The following is a 21,483-nucleotide window of genomic DNA, read 5'->3' on the forward strand; positions in this document are numbered from 1 at the left end:
AAAATGGACCTGATTTCAAAAGAAATCGGGTCCATCGTGGGTAATCGTGTCCCTTAATTAAGGGACACGATTACTCACGATTGTGGCCGTGCTAGGAAACAAGTACCCAATTGTGCAGCCTGCTCTTCAGTGTGACAGGCTAAATCAGCAGTAGCCGGTAGCTGCATACAGCACCAATCATAACGCTGGGTGGGCTGCGGATGCATTATATGTAGACTTAAAATAAAAATAGAATTGACAGTGGGTCAGGGGGTAAGTGGTACTGCGTACCTGCAACATATTTCTTACAGGTACTCCGTACCACGCCGTACCCCCTTACTTGCAACACTGTACATAACAGGACGTACTGTACATAATAGGACTTACTGTACATAACAGGACTTACTGTACATAACAGGGCTTACTGTACATAATAGGACTTACTGTACATAATAGGACTTTCTGTATATAATAGGACTTACTGTATATAATAGGACTTACTGTACATAATAGGACTTACTGTATATAATATGACTTACTGTACATAACAGGACGTACTATACATAATAGGACTTACTGTACATAATAGGACTTACTCTACATAACAGGGCTTACTGTACATAATAGGACTTACTGTACATAACAGGGCTTACTGTACATAATAGGACTTACTGTACATAATAGGACTTACTATAAATAATATGACTTACTTTACATAATAGGACTTACTGTACATAATAGGACTTACTATATATAATAGGACTTACTGTACATAACAGGACGTACTATACATAATAGGACTTACTGTACATAATATAACTTTCTGTATATAATAGGACTTACTGTACATAATAGGACTTACTGTATATAATAGGACTTACTGTACATAATAGGACTTACTGTATATAATATGACTTACTGTACATAACAGGACGTACTATACATAATAGGACTTACTGTACATAATAGGACTTACTCTACATAACAGGGCTTACTGTACATAATAGGACTTACTGTACATAACAGGGCTTACTGTACATAATAGGACTTACTGTACATAATAGGACTTACTATAAATAATATGACTTACTTTACATAATAGGACTTACTGTACATAATAGGACTTACTATATATAATAGGACTTACTGTACATAACAGGACGTACTATACATAATAGGACTTACTGTACATAATATAACTTTCTGTATATAATAGGACTTACTGTACATAACAGGACTTACTGTACATACAATGACTTACTGTATATAATAGGACTTACTGTACATAACAGGACTTACTATATAATAGGACTTACTGTACATAACAGGACGTACTATACATAAAAGGACTTACTGTACATAACAGGGCTTACTGTACATAATAGGACTTACTGTACATAATAGGACTTACTGTACATAACAGGGCTTACTGTACATAATAGGACTTACTGTACATAACAGGGCTTACTGTAGATAATAGGACTTCCTATATATAATAGGACTTATTGTACATAATATGACTTACTGTACATAATAGGAATTACGGTACTATATATAATAGGAATTACTGTACATAATAGGACTTACTATATATAATAGAACTTACTGTACATAATAGGACTTACTGTACATAATAGGACTTACTGTATATAATAGGACTTATTGTACATAATAGGACTTACTGTACATAATAGGACTTACGGTACTATATATAATAGGAATTACTGTACATAATAGGACTTACTATATATAATAGAACTTATTGTACATAATAGGACTTACTGTACATAATAGGACTTACTACTGTATATATAATATGACTTACTGTACATAATAGGACTTACTGTACATAATAGGACTTACTGTATATAATATGATTTACTGTACATAATAGGACTTACTGTACATAACAGGGCGTACTATACATAATAGGACTTACTGTACATAATAGGACTTACTGTACATAATAGGACTTACTGTACATAACAGGGCTTATTGTACATAATAGGACTTACTATATATAATATGACTTACTCTACATAATAGGACTTACTGTACATAATAGGACTTACTATATATAATAAGACTTACTGTACATAATAGGACTTACTATATATAATAGGACTTACTGTATATAATATGACTTACTGTACATAACAGGACGTACTATACATAATAGGACTTACTGTACATAATAGGACTTTCTGTATATAATAGGACTTACTGTACATAACAGGACTTACTGTACATAAAATGACTTACTGTATATAATAGGACTTACTGTACATAACAGGACTTACTATATATAATAGGACTTACTGTACATAACAGGACGTACTATACATAATAGGACTTACTGTACATAAAAGGACTTACTGTACATAACAGGGCTTACTGTACATAATAGGACTTACTGTACATAATAGGACTTACTGTACATAACAGGGCTTACTGTACATAATAGGACTTACTATATTTAATAGGACTTATTGTACATAATATGACTTACTGTACATAATAGGACTTACAGTACTATATATAATAGGAATTACTGTACATAATAGGACTTACTATATATAATAGAACTTATTGTACATAATAGGACTTACTGTACATAATAGGACTTACTACTGTATATACAGTATAATATGACTTACTGTACATAATAGGACTTACTGTATATAATAGGACTTATTGTACATAATAGGACTTACTGTACATAATAGGACTTACGGTACTATATATAATAGGAATTACTGTACATAATAGGACTTACTATATATAATAGAACTTATTGTACATAATAGGACTTACTGTACATAATAGGACTTACTACTGTATATATAATATGACTTACTGTACATAATAGGACTTACTGTACATAATAGGACTTACTGTATATAATATGATTTACTGTACATAATAGGACTTACTGTACATAACAGGGCGTACTATACATAATAGGACTTACTGTACATAATAGGACTAACTGTACATAATAGGACTTACTGTACATAACAGGGCTTATTGTACATAATAGGACTTACTATATATAATATGACTTACTCTACATAATAGGACTTACTGTACATAATAGGACTTACTATATATAATAAGACTTACTGTACATAATAGGACTTACTATATATAATAGGACTTACTGTATATAATATGACTTACTGTACATAACAGGACGTACTATACATAATAGGACTTACTGTACATAATAGGACTTTCTGTATATAATAGGACTTACTGTACATAACAGGACTTACTGTACATAAAATGACTTACTGTATATAATAGGACTTACTGTACATAACAGGACTTACTATATATAATAGGACTTACTGTACATAACAGGACGTACTATACATAATAGGACTTACTGTACATAAAAGGACTTACTGTACATAACAGGGCTTACTGTACATAATAGGACTTACTGTACATAATAGGACTTACTGTACATAACAGGGCTTACTGTACATAATAGGACTTACTGTACATAACAGGGCTTACTGTACATAATAGGACTTACTATATTTAATAGGACTTATTGTACATAATATGACTTACTGTACATAATAGGACTTACAGTACTATATATAATAGGAATTACTGTACATAATAGGACTTACTATATATAATAGAACTTATTGTACATAATAGGACTTACTGTACATAATAGGACTTACTACTGTATATATAATATGACTTACTGTACATAATAGGACTTACTGTATATAATAGGACTTATTGTACATAATATGACTTACTGTACATAATAGGACTTACGGTACTATATATAATAGGAATTACTGTACATAATAGGACTTACTATATATAATAGAACTTATTGTACATAATAGGACTTACTGTACATAATAGGACTTACTACTGTCAGGGGTGCCGAGAGGGAGGGGGAGCAGGTACAATTTACCCGGGCCCGGGCCTGTCAGGGGGGCCCCGGTCTGGACACACATTTTTTTTTTATTTGGTGGGTCTAAGTGCGCCAGAGTCAGCTTTTCATCAGCGGCATTGGGAGTGCGGATGTGGGTGAACCTGGGGCAGCAGCATCCCAGAGGTCCTTCCTCTCTCCGACTACAGGGTCTGCTGAGAGCCAGCCACGTGACTTGGGAGCTTACCGTGGCTCAGCGACAAGAGGATACTTAGGGTAGGTAGTACCTGGATTCCAGGAGGAGCTGATTTAGAGAGAGGCCACCTCCCTCGTGAGTACCACCCACTCTGCAGAATCCAGCCCGCCCCAATCCCCACATTCCCATCCCAGCTGCCACCAGCAGCAACAGGTGCCAGCGCCATGTCTCCAGCCCAGCAATCCCAGACCTGATTCCCCACCCATGTACAGGTCACTGCGTTCCAAGGTGGAATGTGGATGGCTGGTTGCTCTGTGTCTGTAACAAGGTCCGCAGAGTGTGCGGGGAGCACTGTCCGTGGGGGCCCCACAAAGTTGTTGTTCCGGGGCCCAGGATTTCTCTTGGTGGCCCTGACTACTGTATATATAATATGACTTACTGTATATAATAGGACTTACTGTACATAATATGACTTACTGTACTGTATTTGCAGGCCTGATTTTTACAAAAAATATGGCGAGATGGAGGACATTGCGTCGGTTTTCTATGCCTGTTTTGCGGGATCTTGGCTTTGGGAAAAGGAGCGCTGAAGACCAAATTCAAGAGGAGATCTCCAACCTGGTTGCAGAACTAAGGAAGACTCAAGGTTAGTAGAAGGCCCAATTAGGAGAAATATGGGTAACTATTAAGTGAAATGTTGTGGGCAGTATGTAGTAAGCATTTCATATATAAAGCTGAACTACTCTGGCTATTGAAAAAAGATTCAGTGTTATATTCATACAGGGAATATCATTTCACCAGCAGTCATCACAAAGGGTGTGATTAACCCTTAATAGAAAGTGCGATATATAGGGTATGGTGACAATGCCATTTGACGTTGTCTCCGCTGTTTGCTGTGCTGTCAGCTGCTGTATGCTGCACAGTGATGATTCAAGTGGATGTGTCCAGATACCAAACCACCGGCATCTGTTGCCCCTACAGGATTAACAGCCACTTCAGCAGAACACAGGAGAAAGGCTTACAGTGCTCAACCTGGCTATCATCAATGAGCCTACCCAACTGACTCCTGTGTAATGAGCCAATGGTAGTCAGTGGTGGGCTTATTGATGATAAACAGGCTGACGGTACTGCTGCATGCTGGGATGTACTTTGCAAGTGGCTGTACTGTGTCCCAGCTTAATAAGTGGTTGCTGTGCAAAGACCGAATATTATTGGCTGGGCTGTGTCCAATAAGTGGCTGTGCTGTGTCCATCCAGAGTGGCTTACCAGTGCCCAATGCACCTGTCCAGTGCCATTCCACTCCAGTGTAAAATTCACAATTTAAATTAAAAAAGTAAAAAAAAAATATTGTTTACAAGTACCATGGACTCCACTATGTATCCATAACAAGCACTGTGACTATGAAGGCCATACCCCATTGTGTACAAATAACATACTGTACCAGTACTGTGAGACACTTTGTTCACATAAGCAGTGTGTCTGCAGTGTCATTTGTGAACAAAGTTTAAAAAAGTGAAAATGTTTTTTTTTTTTTGTGCTGTACCCCAACATATAAGTACTGGAGTACGCAGAGAGTGGGAGTGGTGATTGCTATTTTTAAAAAAAGTTCAAGTGAATAAACATGACATGACAAATGACACTGTACACTTAAATTATGAATGGAACACACAAGCAGCTTTTGCTGATTAAAATAAATGGCATGTCTAGATTCTGTGTGCACTGCAAATGTGGATGTATTTGCATATGAAATGCTATGCTACAGAGTTTTCCTAGACTTTGTCACATTTTTAAGTTTGGTGCATCTGGTCCACTGTGAGCATGCTATTACATAGGCAAAATAACTGATCACATGAGACATGGTATACGACCACTTGCTTCTTGTCACAGAATCCCCGCACCACGGAATTTTAATTGTTAGATCTAAATGTCTGACTCTAGATTCCCATTTCCTGCAATACCATGCCTTCCCACTGTGCTGTTTTGCAGCATACAGATGGAGCCACACTCATCCAGTCTGCCTGTAGCGTTTGGCCTTCCAACTCCCCTCTCCGCCTAGTCGCACGATAGAGCAATAAATAGTTTAGCTTGGCGATTGTTGTATGGTGCTGCTGGATGAGTGCAGTACCAGCGATCATCCACCAGATGTCACTATTTATAATCACCACTGTGCATGCGTCAGATGTCTAATGCAAAGCTATAATGAAAGGATCCAGATTGCGTGTCATTGAAATGCACTATAGCTATAGAACTACTTTACATTACTGTACTGCTAGATTGAAGGGTCTGGTGATTACCTGCTAGGAATGCTTGACGTAAAATTGTAGGACGGCTAATAGAAAGAAAAGAGAAATAATTATCCCTTGGATTAATACATTTAGCATTACCAGTAATCACATTAAGAGGTGCATTAAAAAACTTTGGGCCATTGTCAACATGGAATGTGATTTACCGGCCTTGGTCGACATTCGCTTGATGCTGGCATACTCCCAAGGATCGAACTTACGTGACCATCTAGTGAAATTGGATGTCACTAAGGGGTAAATTTATCATCCGTAGATCAGGGGAATATGCGCTATCCCCTTGCGTTATGGCAAGGGATAGCGCTTACGCTGATCTATGAGATCCACAATGCAGGTGTTAAACAGGTGGCAGTTAAACAGGAGGCTTAACGCAGATGCAATATTTTAAAAAGAGCGCCTGCGTCTTACCTGATCTATGATCCAGCGATGTGGGTCTTCATTCTTTGTGGAGCCCCGCCTGGATCGCCATCTTTTTCTGGCACTGCGGGTCTCCTGCTTCTAAAAGCCAGCGCCGCTTGCTGGTCTCCGGCGTGCGCAGTTTTAATTTGAAGATGCTGGAGACCAGCAAGTGGTGCTTTGAAAACAACTGCGCATGCGCCAAGGAGACAGCGCTATAAAAGAAAACCAGCGCAAGAGCAGTACTAAAAAACACAGAGGGACGCACAGCCGTTATGGGAGGAAGAGTATCCCCCTCAGGTGGGGATAATGCACTCCCATAACGTATAGTTAAAAAGATAGTGGTGAAGCAAAACTGGGCTGGTAAGGATCGTTATGGCAACACTACTACCCCGATGGCAAATCTACCCAGATTTGCTTAAAACTCCAGCATCTGCACATTTTCATACTAAGCCCAATGGCTGTTACCGCTGTACGGGTTGCCCTACATGTGGGTTACTACTTACTGGTGACCACTTCTTACACCCTTAAGGTGCCCATACACGCACCGATCCCGGCGTGCGTTCTGGGCTTAAATAGCATTCATCACATCACATTGCATGCCTTGTGCATGCAATGCGATGCGATGAAAAGCAAGTACAAAAAGTATGTGCAGCACATACTTTTTGTACTGTGTGATGAGGTGCCGCGGGAGCCCGCATCTCAAAGCACACATCGGACCCGCCGGGATCGGTACATGTATGGGGACCTTTATAGTGGAAAAAAATATGCCATTAAACATGTGATCACATGTACAGTGAGGTTTGTTGTATACTTAATACACTGTCCATGTGGATACCTGTATGTGCGCAAAACTGGAACAAGGCTACGTGAGCGCATGGCAAACCATAGGTCAGCTATTCGCACTGCTATCTCCACAGATAGCAGGTATCAACCTGTGGCTCGGCATTGTATGGAAATTGGCCACACTAGCTAGTCTACGAACTAAATTGATTGATCGTGTTCCAACATTAAGGAGGGGTAGCAACAGGGGCAGTTTAGTATTGTGCATGGAAAGTAGGGGGATTATGAAATTAGACACTCTTTCACCCAAAGGGTTAAATGAAAAACTTGGTTTACAATATTTCTTGTAAAATTAAATAAAATAAGATTAAATATTCTCTTTAGGCTTCGATACATTTTGAATAAGATTTTTGAACATTTTTGTAATGTCAGCTGCTTGAACATATGAAAATATACATATATGTTTTGACCTGTCATATAAGATTTATATTTTTTGTATTACTCATTGACGAGGCAGGTGCGCTGTTCTTTTCCCTCCCCTACCTGCTGGACTCCAAGCTGGTGATTGATTAACCGGTGTGTTGTAACAGGTGTGGGGGGGTGGAGCTAGCAGTGACATGATCAGGGCTGGTGCAAGTTTTGTTAGCACACTAGGAAAACCGACTGCCGCCCCCTCCCCCCTTCCCGCCCATCCCCACATTAATGCACATAAGTACCTACATACGTACATACTGCTGGCCTGTTCAGGTGATTCATCCCACCCCCTTTCCCATTTGCCTCAGACCAGGATTTGTCATAGGCGCCACTGGCCCCCTGCTACTATGGATACGTGAGGCGCTGGTAGGGGAATGCAAGTGGGTGGGTGACAGCAGGAGGCTAGCTGTTGGTAGCAGGAGGAGGAAGCTAGCTGGTGGGCTGCAGAAGGAGGGTAAAGGCCAAGTGACAGGAGGAGGCTAGCGGACAGACAATGGTGTCTAGAAGCAGTGACAGGTGTCGTGGCAGATTGTGTTGGCAGCCTTACCTGTGACGGCACCAAATACATCAGTGTTACCTGCCTAAAGGGCCAGCAAGCCCCAGGCATCAGCTAATAACATCAGACTGCCCCCTCAGGTCCGACGCCCATAGGCAGCTGCCTAAACCTGCCTAATGGAAGCTCCGGCCCTGGACATGATTGGTGAAGGTATGTCCCGTGTTGACTAAATATTGTATGTCTTTACTCCTGCTCTCCCAAAACATGTTGGAATAAAAAAGCTTTATTTCACCTAAAACTCGGACATTCTTACTTCTGTATTACTGTACTGTTCAGTATGTTAGATAAACACTTTCTCCGAAAATACTGAGGTGGTGCGTTAATGGTGTACAGCTGGAGGCACCACTGGCATGCACCTAATGCCTAATGGTATGCCCAGAAATCTTCTGGGACAGCCCGCTGCGGCAGCGCAGCTGAGCCCGGAAAATTTCAGGGCATACCACCCAAAGGGTTCATAACCGCTCCACTTGCTGTATATACTGTATATACTCCCCAAAGTTCCTGTGTACAAAATATCGATTAGGAAGTAATCCAGTGTCGTTTTTCTCCTTGCAAATAAGAGATGGTATCCTTGTTGAAGAAACATTCAATCTGACATACAGCTAGAACCATCCTTACTGTATTTATAGAATACTTACCAGATATTAATTGTACCTGAATTTATTAAAGATCATATCTCCCATGTCTAAGTCTGTTCACATGAACAATTGGTAGGTGGCAAAATTAGAGGCAACACTGCCAGAATCAATAAGACCACCCGGTCCCCGATTTAGGTGACTGTACTCAATTGTTACTATCTGAACACAGCATATAATACTCTATCAATATACCCAATTATTCCTGTGCACAATACACCGATCAGGAAGCAATCCAGTGTCAGTTTATCCTTGCAAAAAAAAAAGGGGATGGTATCTTTGCTGAAGAAGCAATCGATCTGATATACAGCTGGAACCACTCTTACTTTATTTATAAAATACTTACCGGATAACAATAACTGTACCGGAATCAATAAAGATCAGCTGGTTTCAAACCAAGGTGACTGCATCATATCTGGTGGTATTTGTAATTGACACATTGGAGAATTATATTCCTGGGCCTTGTACATAAAAGCGCCCATGGTCCCCCAATGGGTTAGCAGGGATTAAATAAAAGTAGCAAAATAGGAATAGTATCCTGCACAGGACAAGAATTAGGTTATATAGTAGTCATGGAACCAACTTACACGCTAATATGTCCGTACGCATACAGAGAATATTAAATGTTGGAGGTGCCCCCAGGAATCAAGTACTAGTATACTAAGAAAAAAGGGGAAACAGTGGTCCATAGATAGGGGGCCACCGTTCACAGAAAGGATTCCTTTTTGGAGGCACACATTTAAGTAGATGATGATAATGTTATATGAGTGAGATAAAACTTAGCTTTTATTTCCAAGTATTTCTAAAAAATGTCAACTCTATAATCACATAGATGCATAATTTATCATAAAGAGTTGAATGAGTAAAAAAGACAAAGACTACTGAAATTTTACAATGTGTTTTGGTTGATGCCGAGGCAGTTAGCCAAGTAATATTATCAATAAAGTAGCCGTAGGTGGTGTTAATAAATGATCATGTACTATTTTCCTTCCCTATCTTTCCCTGAAGGTGAGACTTTCTGGTGGCGCATTTCCTCCCTGCAATGGTTAGGTATCAGGGCGGACCTAACACCACTTACAGAAGTGTCCTCTTTTCATCGGCTTCTTTTCTATCAGTGTATCAACCTCTTCTCTCACCCTCTGTCCGCTCCTATCAGTGAAGACATTGGGCAGCAGAAATAGTTGAATCTAACACACTGTACTTCTACTTTCCTCAAGGATACCTAATATACCTATTACGCTAGAATTTATAATAATACCATCTCTTACCATCAACGGAGATTTCTGTGATTAAATTTCTGTAACTGGTCTAATAATCATTATCTGATAAAAACAATAGATACCATTATTATAGACCTTTCACAGACGCTGGACGTGTCATCAGCTGGACCTAGTAAGGAACCCAATTTATCATTTACTAACAGTACATGATCATTTATTAACACCACCTACGGCTACTTTATTGATAATATTACTTGGCTAACTGCCTCGGCATCAACCAAAACACATTGTAAAATTTCAGTAGTCTTTCTTTGTCTTTTTTACTCATTCAACTCTTTATGATAAATTATGCATCTATGTGATTATAGAGTTGACATTTTTTAGAAATATTTGGAAATAAAAGCTAAGTTTTATCTCACTCATGTAACATTATCATCATCTACTTAAAAGTGTGCCTCCAAAAAGGAATCCTTTCTGTGAACGGTGGCCCCCTATCTATGGACCACTGTTTCCCCTTTTTTCTAAGTATATTAAATAAAAGTATCAGTGAATAAACAGTAAAACACACCTTGAACAATACAAGAATTTTTATAGTCAGAGGTACTTATACAACAAGAACATCTTCTGGACGATAAATTATATTTCTTTCATACATTGAAAATCTGCTTAATTAAGAAAGCTGAAATTTTTTAGTGCAAGATCGTTTTAGGATCACCTTTTCCTTAAATTCTTTATCACTAAAAACTCCATCTGTGTGTTTATATGTTTGTACGTATGGTTTTAACCTCTTTAAAATTCACTGCAGCTTCCCATCATGTTAGATAATGGGATTTTAATATGATCTATTAAAAGTTAAATTTTATACTAACATTTTTTGTCTAAATGCGCTCCCTAAACAACAGTCCTTTTCCTCTTCCTGTTTACTGTTTAAACTATTACTGTTTGGGAACTGCACCCCCGCAAATCGATTTAATAAAACGTGGGGATTTGATCTGAGGATCATATAAACTTAAATTCTCTAGAGTGCAGACATACCCTCTGCTCCATAAAGGAGCAAACCCTCTCTACTCCCCAAAGTTCACAAGGATCCACTGCACCCTCCAGGTCCATTTGTCCAAGCTGGTATTGTACTGTACTGTACAGTTTGAGCCACAGTGCCGATCGCTGAGAATTAGATGCACGAGCATCTCATAAAAAAGCACGTCCCATTCTCGGGAAATAAAGTGTCCATCTATACTGTACTGTAAATCAATCCGCCGCTGGATTAGTGGAGCATTATTCACCCAGTGGTGGTGATGTGTATTACATGCATATTGCATGGCATGCCTCAATGCACCTCAGTGCACCTAAGCGCGCTACAAAAGTGTCACACCAAAACTCTTGCCTAGGCGCACTGGCACAATGGATGAGCGTGGTTCTATCCGTATGTGTTACTTTACTGTATGTTTATTCTTTATTTCAATAAAGGATTTGGCAGCATAGTTATCAGCGCTCCTGTTCTTTTTGTATGAGTGAGCACATACAAAGACACTACAAACTTACCATTGCTGAGTTCTCCACGTGCTTTCCCTTCTACATCATACAATTTTACATTTTTTTTCTGTGGAACCATTAATTAATTTAATTTTTTGGTAAATGAGACTTTAACAATGTTCTTTGTAAAACGTGGCCAATTATACAGTATGTTTAATTGGCAGCCATTCAGCTCTAACAGCAGACTACAAAAATCAGAACATCACTGCCCTATACATTGGCAGCCAGTTGGGGTTTTTAGGTAGTGAAAACCACCCCTGTATGCGCACCTGCAGACCGTGAAAATGACGGAACACCTGGATTGCACTGTAAAATGCCATCTAGTGTCCGCCATGCATATGAAGTCCCCCCCATAGAGGTGAGGAGGACTTCAACTCCCTTTCCCCTTAGAAAAATCCATCACCTTGTTCAGCCTTTGTAAAGCCATATGCAGTCTCTAACTGCACTGGCTTCACTATGACTGCCATTGACTTTCTAATGAAAGTTATACCAGCAAGTCACCTGTAGTCCCATTGGGAGGTGTTTCATTCTTCCTGGACTGTCAGTACATTTTGTGATAAGCAAAGAGTTGGATTCCTGTAGGAAGCTACTATCTTCCTTATTGTGCAGCCGTAGACAGCTTCTATTGACTGCAACCGATGCAGCCCATAGAAACCCAAAGTGTATGCATAAACCATCCCTGCACCAGTCAACTGCAAAGTACAGGCACCGCAACCCTGGGCGGTAGGGAGGGAGTGACTGGGGAGACCAGGCAGCATGGGCAACAGCAGCCCCCTTCCTACAGTGTGGAAGGAACTGTTCCCATGTCAGAGCTTCACCACCGCCCCCAGCCCCCTTGCGAGCACCATGCCAACAGTGCAGGTTGGCAAGGGCGCTCGCACAGAAGCCCTGCATATGTGCATAATAATGGGCAGGGCACAATCATCGGGTCCCTGTGCGAATGCACAGGGACCCCGATGATTGACAGAGTTTGATGACTCTGTGGTCTAAAATTAGCAATATTTCACTCTATCAATAATTAAATTACTAAACTACTGTCAATTGTGGGGTTAATGTTTCTTTATCCTTACAGTAACTGGAAATAAGACACTCTGGGTTAATGACTTAAACTTTCTATTTCTGTTTTTCATACCTCCCAGAATCCTTTATTTATCCTCGATACCATTTCAGCAAAGCTGTTTGCAATATTATTTTCTCCATGATGTTCGGAAATCATCATAAATATGAGGACGACGACATAGATAACGTTTTATCTTACATACATGACACATTAGTGATTGTCAGCTCGGCCTGGGGACAGGTAAGAAATGAATGACATCACTTTAATATATGATATAAACTAAACCAGTGGCAGCACTGGCATCGTCAGAAGCAGCATTTATGGAGAATAAACTTAAAGAGAAAAGAGGGGAGAAATGTAATAGGATGAGAGAATCAGAAAGTGAGAGATTTGGTAAGAAATCTCCCGTTTTTTTTTTTTTTTTAAGCGGCAATCATTTACACTGCAGAGCAGGTGGCTGATGTCAAGAGCTGCCAGCTGCCCGCCCCCAGCACACCTCGTCCCGCCCGAATTCCCATAAGAACGGCCAACGTGTTCATGGGAACGCCAATGAAACGCTGGGTGTTCCCATATGCGGCACCCATTCCAGCCGTCGCACGCCCATGGCCTGCACTGTTCCGTGCGTACAGCTTGGCGACTATGCAATTCGCCATAGTTATTCACACAGGGACCCTGCACATGCGCATAAACCATTATTACCAGTAAAAAAACACATCGGTCGTTCCAAGCAATTAGAATGACCCCCACAGATCTTTCCTCGATCTATATCAGTATGTGATTCCATTTACTTACACCTTTAGATGTATGATATGTTTCCTGGCCTGATGAGATTCATTCCTGGACGTCACCACGACATATATAACCTTCTGAAAAAGCTCAGCCAGTTTGTGGAAACCAGAGTTCAAATTAATATGAAGACTTTGGATCCGGATAACCCGAGGGATTATGTTGATGTTTTCCTCATTCAAATGGAAAAGGTAAACTGTTTTATAAAGACCTCATGTGACATAAACATACCGTAGTAGGAAGAATAATGGGGACATGTTAGATGGATACATATTGGAAATGTATATAAAGTGTTTGTATGGTGTCCTATGATCAATTTTACTGTTGGAAGTTGGAAAAAATATTAAACCAACCACTATTCCTACTAGGGGTATGATATTATGACAGTCTTAAGGCCCCCATACACCTGAAAGACATTGCACCCAATCATACAATCTCGAGTGATTGTATGATGGATGGTATGCATCATGTGCACACAATCGTCCAATGCTTCCTCTGATCAGACGTGCTGCATCAGTTGATCAACTGGGATTGGGAGCCGATTGCATGTGCTTAAAAGCACATGCAATCGGTCATTTGATGGCTCATACAACCAGAGTCATTTGAGTGGCAGTTTTCAGACAGGTTAGGTGCATACAATCGATTGTCATATGCAGCAGCTGGATTGTACGATGGATTGTATGACCACCAAGGACTGCTGGGGAGTTGAAGGGAAAGTTGGAAACAATCATTATTGTATACAGGTCTTTAAAAAAAAAAGTTAAAAATCCCATATCGACCTTTTGACTGTTGACCTTCCCCATGTTGACTTAATACTTGTGTTGACCTAATGACCTGTCGACCTTCATGTCTGTTGACCTTCATGCATGTCGACCTTCAGTTGTCAACCTAATGCTTGGAGACCTGGTGACGGTACTTCTTGAAGACAGAGATAGGAGGTAGGAGTAGATAGGTACTGGGGTGGGGTGGAGAGTTTGTGGGATCTTTTTATACAAGTTCCCCTGGCCAAAGCATTAAGCCCCTGACTGGTCAGCCTGTGCAAGGACCCTGGGGGAGTTGAGAACCCCCAATTAAAGGGCCCTCCCTTCCAGGACACCCCATCTCGCAGCTGCTGGAACGCATCTTCCATCTATCTGTGTTCCAGCATAACCGGAAGTCTATTTGATTCGATGCGGCATCTACATTAAGACTTGAATTAGAGTTGTTTTAACATTATATTTTGCAAATTTTATCTATATTCTAAAATATATAGAGGGGAAATTATTTACAATGTCACATGACTCCCTTAGATACGGAAAAACAAATATATTCACAAAAAAATAATAATTGGTGTTATATTGTTGATTTTTTTATAAGTTTTGAAATAAACATTAATTCTACTATATATATATATAAAGATGTGTGGTGCACTAAGCGCTACAACCTGATTTCAGTGAAATAAACATGTACAATAAATTGTGTACAATAAGTATAAAAATAAAAATAACACTCCGAGAAAATACAAGGGGCTGCAAAATGTCTCAGGTGGTCACGTTTTTCCGACGTGGCTGATTTACAAATAGAGTCAATGGTAGACAACTGCGCCTTCAGTGTTAAACATCAATAGTGCATATCCTTAAAACAGTGAGGTGATATGCGTACCAGATTGAAAGATAGAATAAACTCGTAGAAATATCTTTCTTGTGTCCGTCTCCTGACTGGTCCTCCTCATCTGTGGATGTAGGGCTCGGATGGAGTTGTACCAATACTAAGGAGAGGATATATTTAGTTTTCTTTACATTAAAATCCTTTTAAACGTTACAACACTATCTTTTTCTTACCCCCCTGGGTGGGAGGTTTTTTGTATTTAAGGTACCCAAACTCTGAAAAGCTACAGGGGTCCCTGCCGATAACGGACCCTTGTTTAATGTGAGTCATTCATTCATAATTGTTTCTCACTACACTGGGTGTAATTGAATTTTTGACCACATGGTGGCAGCAGATCACCACATATCACCAACCACTTCTAAGCATTTTTGCTCTTTACTAAATATATCCTCTCCTTTGTATTGGTACAACTCCATCCGAGCCCTACATCCACGGATGAGGAGGACCAGTCAGGAGACGGACACAAGAAAGATATTTCTACGAGTGTATTCTATCTTTCAATCTGGTACGCATATCACCTCACTGTTTTAAGGATATGCACTATTGATGTTTAACACTTAAGGCACAGTTGTCTACCATTGACTCTAATATATATATATATATATATATATATATATATATATATATATATATATATATATATATATATATATATATATATATATATATATTCTAACTTATGTCAATCCTATGAATATAGGAATACAACACAAAAAGAAACACATGAAAGAGAGAAAAAAGCATGAGTTTCACATCAGTGATATATTAGATAATTATATCATGTTTTTAACTAATAAAATGGCACTCCGATATTTAACTTAGTCCCATAGTTTCTGTAAATCCTAATATTTCTTATTTTTCAATTTCTTCCAAATTCGATCCAATGTTCCTCTGTCCAGAGAGTTATTATGGATATGGTGGCGAACATATTATGAATATACATTTATTTTATATAGAATATGAATATACTATGTAGATATGTTTAAAGTATTACATAATAATTATATGACAGCGTTAAGTTCTAAAGATTCATTTAGTCCATTCGGAAATAGAGAATCGGCCTTAAAAATCCAAAATCACGGACTTCCCTCTTATTTTGCAATTGCTGTCATCGGTGTTAATTCATAAGAAAAGTATTTCACCACAGGTGATGGCAATCATACATTGATAGAGAAATTCAGCACTTTGTCCCTCCTGGAATGGGTCATGTTGGGAAGTACAGTTGGAGCCACCGTTATCTATAGCACTGATGCACCTAAGCGACCAATCTCAGTGCAACATTTGCCGAGATGGGCACATCTCGTTCCTGTCAGGTTACCTGTATGAAAAATGGCAGGTAGGAGCTGATTGGCTGGTATTTTATCACTTTTGAAGCTTGATACTGTACTGGCCCATGGAGTGAATTGATGAGTATTTATGGGGCTTTAGACACAGACACACCATGGAGCATACATTGTAATTACAGTGTATGTCAAGAGTTTTATTGAAAAAAGGTCATTTACTGTACATTGGATTAGTGATAATTATCTCTTTACTACATCAGGAGAAAGATAACCCAGACAGTGAATTTCATATGAAGAATTTAGTGGCAAACACATTACAGATCTTCTTTGCTGGGGTGGAGACAATGAGCACGACACTGACCTATGCTTTCTTAGTTCTCCTGAAATACCCTGATGTCCTGGGTGAGTGATTTATTCAAATCCTCCTACTATATCTTAATATTGAAAAATATCTGCCACGCATGGCGCTTGGTGGTGACATGTCCCTGTTTTTGTGTTGCATATACAGTGGAGAGAGATAAAGTACCATATCAGCTCCTAACTGTCACTGTACAGGCTGTGTTAGAAAAATGAAAGTAAGGAGATGCTTGCTTGGTACTTTATCTCTCTGCTTTATGTCTCTGCAAGGGCCTAATTCAGACCTGTTTGCTAGGCTGCATGTAAGGGCAGCCTAGCAAGCAGGTAAAAACCGCCCCACAGCCCCACCGAATGTTGTTTCCTCATTTTAACCAGTTACTTATATTATTCTGATATCTGTTCATTTTTTTTCCTGTGCTAAAGCCAAGGTACATGAGGAAATTGACAATGTCATTGGTCGACATCGCAGCCCAACTATGCAAGACAGAAGCAACCTGCCTTACACAGAAGCAATGATCCATGAAGTACAGAGATTCACAAACCTGATTCCCTTGGGTGTACCACGGAGAACACTTAGAGAGGTGAACCTCAAAGGATACACACTACCAAAGGTATATTTGTATTTGTATGTTATTGTATGGACAAAGGGCCTATAGCTAGTTTAAAGGGGGAAGGGGGGGGGGAGGGGCGAGAGATACTGTACCCCGGGCCCCCCTCAGACACGGCCCCCCTGGCCAGAGCATGGTGACATCACTAGCTCACCTGATTCCTGTCCCAGTGTGTAAGTAGGACAGTGCTGCTGCAATTCTTGCATATGACAAGGTAGATCACACAAGAGATCAAGGTTGTATTTGTTCCACTACAAGAAAATGAAATATAAAGAGGAAAGTCCAGATAAAGAGCATTTTATCTCTTCTGGAATGGTTCATGTTGGGAGATATATACAACCCCCCCTTTCCAGTGCATGCACGCTTTGTTTTTAAAATCTCTTTATTGGGTTTAATTAACATATACATTTATACATTACAGTCTGTTATTGATCCTGGCCTGGATCTCACCACGCATCCTATCATACTATAGACAAACTACAAACAAACATTAGGATTAAACCTCTATCTCCGGGTTCCTTCAGGGAGATTTTTTTTTTTTTCCCTTTATTTTATTATTATTTTTTTTTTCCCTAGAGTATACTCTCCACTTTTTTAATATCGTGACACTAACTTTATATTGTGCCCTTCTAGACGTTTTGTTCCTAAGACCATACTAACATATAACATATAACGTGTGGGGGGGTTCACATTACAAACATGGGGACAGAGGGGGGTTTCACTTTTTTTTTTTTTTTATTGGCTTGGTCTTGTTCTTATTTTACATAGGTCTCATTTCTATTAATATGTTACAGGGCAGTCACATCCCACTAATTTGAAGTGGGTTTAAATAGTTCCATTACTTGACTTTGAATCCCATTTGGTAGTTGTTCTATAAACCCTCCCCATCTTGCGTAAAACTTAACCATTCCTTTTTCCCCATCTGGTAGGAAACCCCGTCTATCATAATACATAATTTTTGATAGGAGTTGTTTAACAGAGAGTAGCGACGGTGGAGTTTGTTTCGTCCATTGTATTAGTATAAGATTCCTAGCCGCGGTTAAGATAATGGATAATAGTGGGGTAATCGCCCTACGGTTCGCACCCAGATTCCAATGCTCATATTGAAGGCATAGCATTGCTAGTGGGTCTGGGCTTATGGATAATGAAAAAATGTTATTAATATATACAGCCACTTTATTCCAAAATCTCCGAATTTTTCCACACTCCCAAAAGTTATGAAAAAATGTTGCATTATTTCTGTGACATTTTAAACAATCTCCACTTTCTTCCTTTACCATATGTTTCCTTTGGGCTTGTGATATATAGGCCCTGTTTAATACCTTATAGTGTGTTTCTTGTAACATTGCCGTTTGAAGATGTCTCATTGTTTCGTCAAAGTATTTTAGGAGGATTTCGGGGCATGGGAAATTATCTATTTCTCTCCTCCAGTTTTGGCATAGCCTATTCCAGATTTTAAAGGTTCTCTCTTTATTAAATAAACTTATCAGAGATCTGGTGTGGTATGTGTGCGTTTTTATATATTCCAAAAGTGATACTAAAAGGTAATTTATCTCTTGGATATTATGAGTCCGTATTAGACTATTTACGTAGTGACGTATTTGTAGGTACATGAAAAAGTTGTTATTGTTCAGCCCAAACTTTTCACATATCTTATCGTATTGTAATATCCTTCCTCCTGGATCAAAAACATCTTTGATCCTCCATATCCCTTTAAGTCTCCAAGTTTCGTACCAGTGGATATCCATTCCTGGAGGGAAAAGTGGATATCCATTCCTGGAGGGAAAAGTGGGTTTCCACAGAACGTAATATATGGAGACCATTGGGCTGTTCTTCTTAACTTTCGATTAATCTGTGCCCATGCCGTATATGTGTCTCTAAATATAGGGTTTTCCCGAATAGCTAAAGGTATTTTTAGTAGGGTTGATAGTGCATATGGGGCTACTAATGCTGCTTCCACTGTATATGCAGTGTATGTGGATCTTTGTAACATCCAGTCTGCTATGTATCGAAAGAAGATAGCTAGAGAGAAAGTCTTTAGATCAGGCAACCCCATTCCTCCTTTACCACGTGGCTTAATTAATTTATTCAGTGCATGCACGCTGAGCGATTTTTACCCATCCAAGCTATTTTCCTGGGGGTGGACAGCTTTCCTTAGCATACAAGACAATTTTTAGGATATATCCAGAGCGCCAGTGGCGGGCTGGGCCGGGGGGCAGGGTGCCATGTGCCCCCCGGGCTGCTTTATCATAGTGCCGTGCAGGCCAGGGCCAGCCCAACCATGTAAGGCGTCACATTGAAGAAGGCACCGCTGCGCTGGGAAGCCGCCGATATTTCAAACAGCGCTGGCAGGGTTTAAAAGGAGCACAGGCACTTGCTGCAATCTAATTGGACCTTGCAGTCCTGCAGCCAATTAGGTCTTCCTGGACCTCTTGCGGTGGTTCCTTATTGGCCCTCGGACTGTAAGCTCTGATTGGCTTGTAATCGTGGAACACTAGAATTGAGTGACGTCCCCTCATCCTTGCTGTATATTCTGTGGCCACCGGCAGCCAAACTGATTTTATACGGAGCAGCTTTGTCTGCTGCTCCTGCTGGCATAACCCTGCTCCACCTCCGCAGAGCCGTCATGATACAGGTGAGTTGGGGGGAAGCTGTCGGGAGCAGGCTGGCACTGTCTGGTCACCTGCTGAGAGATGTGGCTGGGGGAGTTAAGCAGTGTGCCCCTGCCGGGTGGCCCGCCTCTCCTCACGCTGCCGTTGGATCCCCGCTGAGTGGCCTGGCTCCCCTTTCTCCTCACACTGCTGCATGCTCTCCGGGTAGCCTGGCTCCTCTTCATCCTCCTGCTGCTGCATCCCCGCCGGAAGACCTGGCTCTCCTCCATACCACCACTTAGGTAATGCTTCAGCCTACAAACGGCCTCTGCACTCTCTGTCCCCCACTCTCCTCCCCACTGTCAGTCTTGTCCCCGGCCCCCCACTGTAACACTGCCCCCTGCTCCCACTGTCACTTTGCCCCCACCCTCAATGTCACTGTCCCCAACACCACTCTTTCTGTCCCTGAAGTTATGCTTATACTGTGTGGCATAACGGGACGTTTGGCCATACTTGCCTACCTGACCCTGTCCATCCCTGGTAATGTATGATTGCCATCACCTGTGGGGAGCTAGGTAAAGGTGTTTCACCACAGGTGCTGGCAATCCTACATTACCAGGGAAGTCCAGGAGCAGAGCATTTTCTCCCGCATGGAGAGGGTCAGGTAGGCAAGTATGAGTTTGGCTCATACTGTGTGGCATAACGGGAAGTTTGGCTCATACTGTGTGGCATATCGGGAACTTTGGCTCATACTGTGTGGCATAACTGGAACTTTGGCTCATACTGTGTGGCATAACTGGAACTTTGGCTCACACTGTGTGGCATAACCGGAAGTTTGGATCATTTTGTGTGGCATAATGTGTGTTTTGGTTAAATCCATGTGGCACTAATACTAGAAAGTACAAGGGGATCTACTCCTGTGTTGCCGCATTGTTGCTCCACCCACAATATTAACAGTGAGCGGCACCAAAATCTGTAGTTGCTTACCAAACAAATTAGGCTGGGGCCCCCTTAAATACTAAAAAGCAGCCGCTGCTGGTCATGTGCAGTCACTGCTGGTCATGTGATTCATCAACATCCCTCTGTGTCGTACAGAAGCTCTGCAGGTCCAAAATTAGCTACAAAGCAAACTGATGCGGCCGTGCTGCCGCGCATAGGCGGCCATATCATAGTCCGTA

At 40.4% G+C, this 21,483-nt stretch overlaps 1 protein-coding gene across 1 annotated transcript in view; it reads left to right on the forward strand.

Annotated features, from left to right (window-relative positions):
- Positions 1–21,483, forward strand: part of LOC146036036 (cytochrome P450 2G1-like) — a 64,058-nt gene that overhangs the window by 20,323 nt on the left and 22,252 nt on the right. The window contains exons 3-7 of the mRNA XM_083159803.1: positions 4,570–4,722; positions 13,113–13,273; positions 13,834–14,010; positions 17,010–17,151; positions 17,530–17,717. Coding sequence (XP_083015929.1) covers positions 4,570–4,722; positions 13,113–13,273; positions 13,834–14,010; positions 17,010–17,151; positions 17,530–17,717 — 821 coding nt within the window. The remainder of the gene's footprint in view (positions 1–4,569; positions 4,723–13,112; positions 13,274–13,833; positions 14,011–17,009; positions 17,152–17,529; positions 17,718–21,483) is intronic.

This window comes from Crinia signifera, chromosome 9 (assembly GCF_055691185.1).
Source record: "Crinia signifera chromosome 9, ASM5569118v1, whole genome shotgun sequence".
NCBI lineage: Eukaryota > Metazoa > Chordata > Amphibia > Anura > Myobatrachidae > Crinia > Crinia signifera.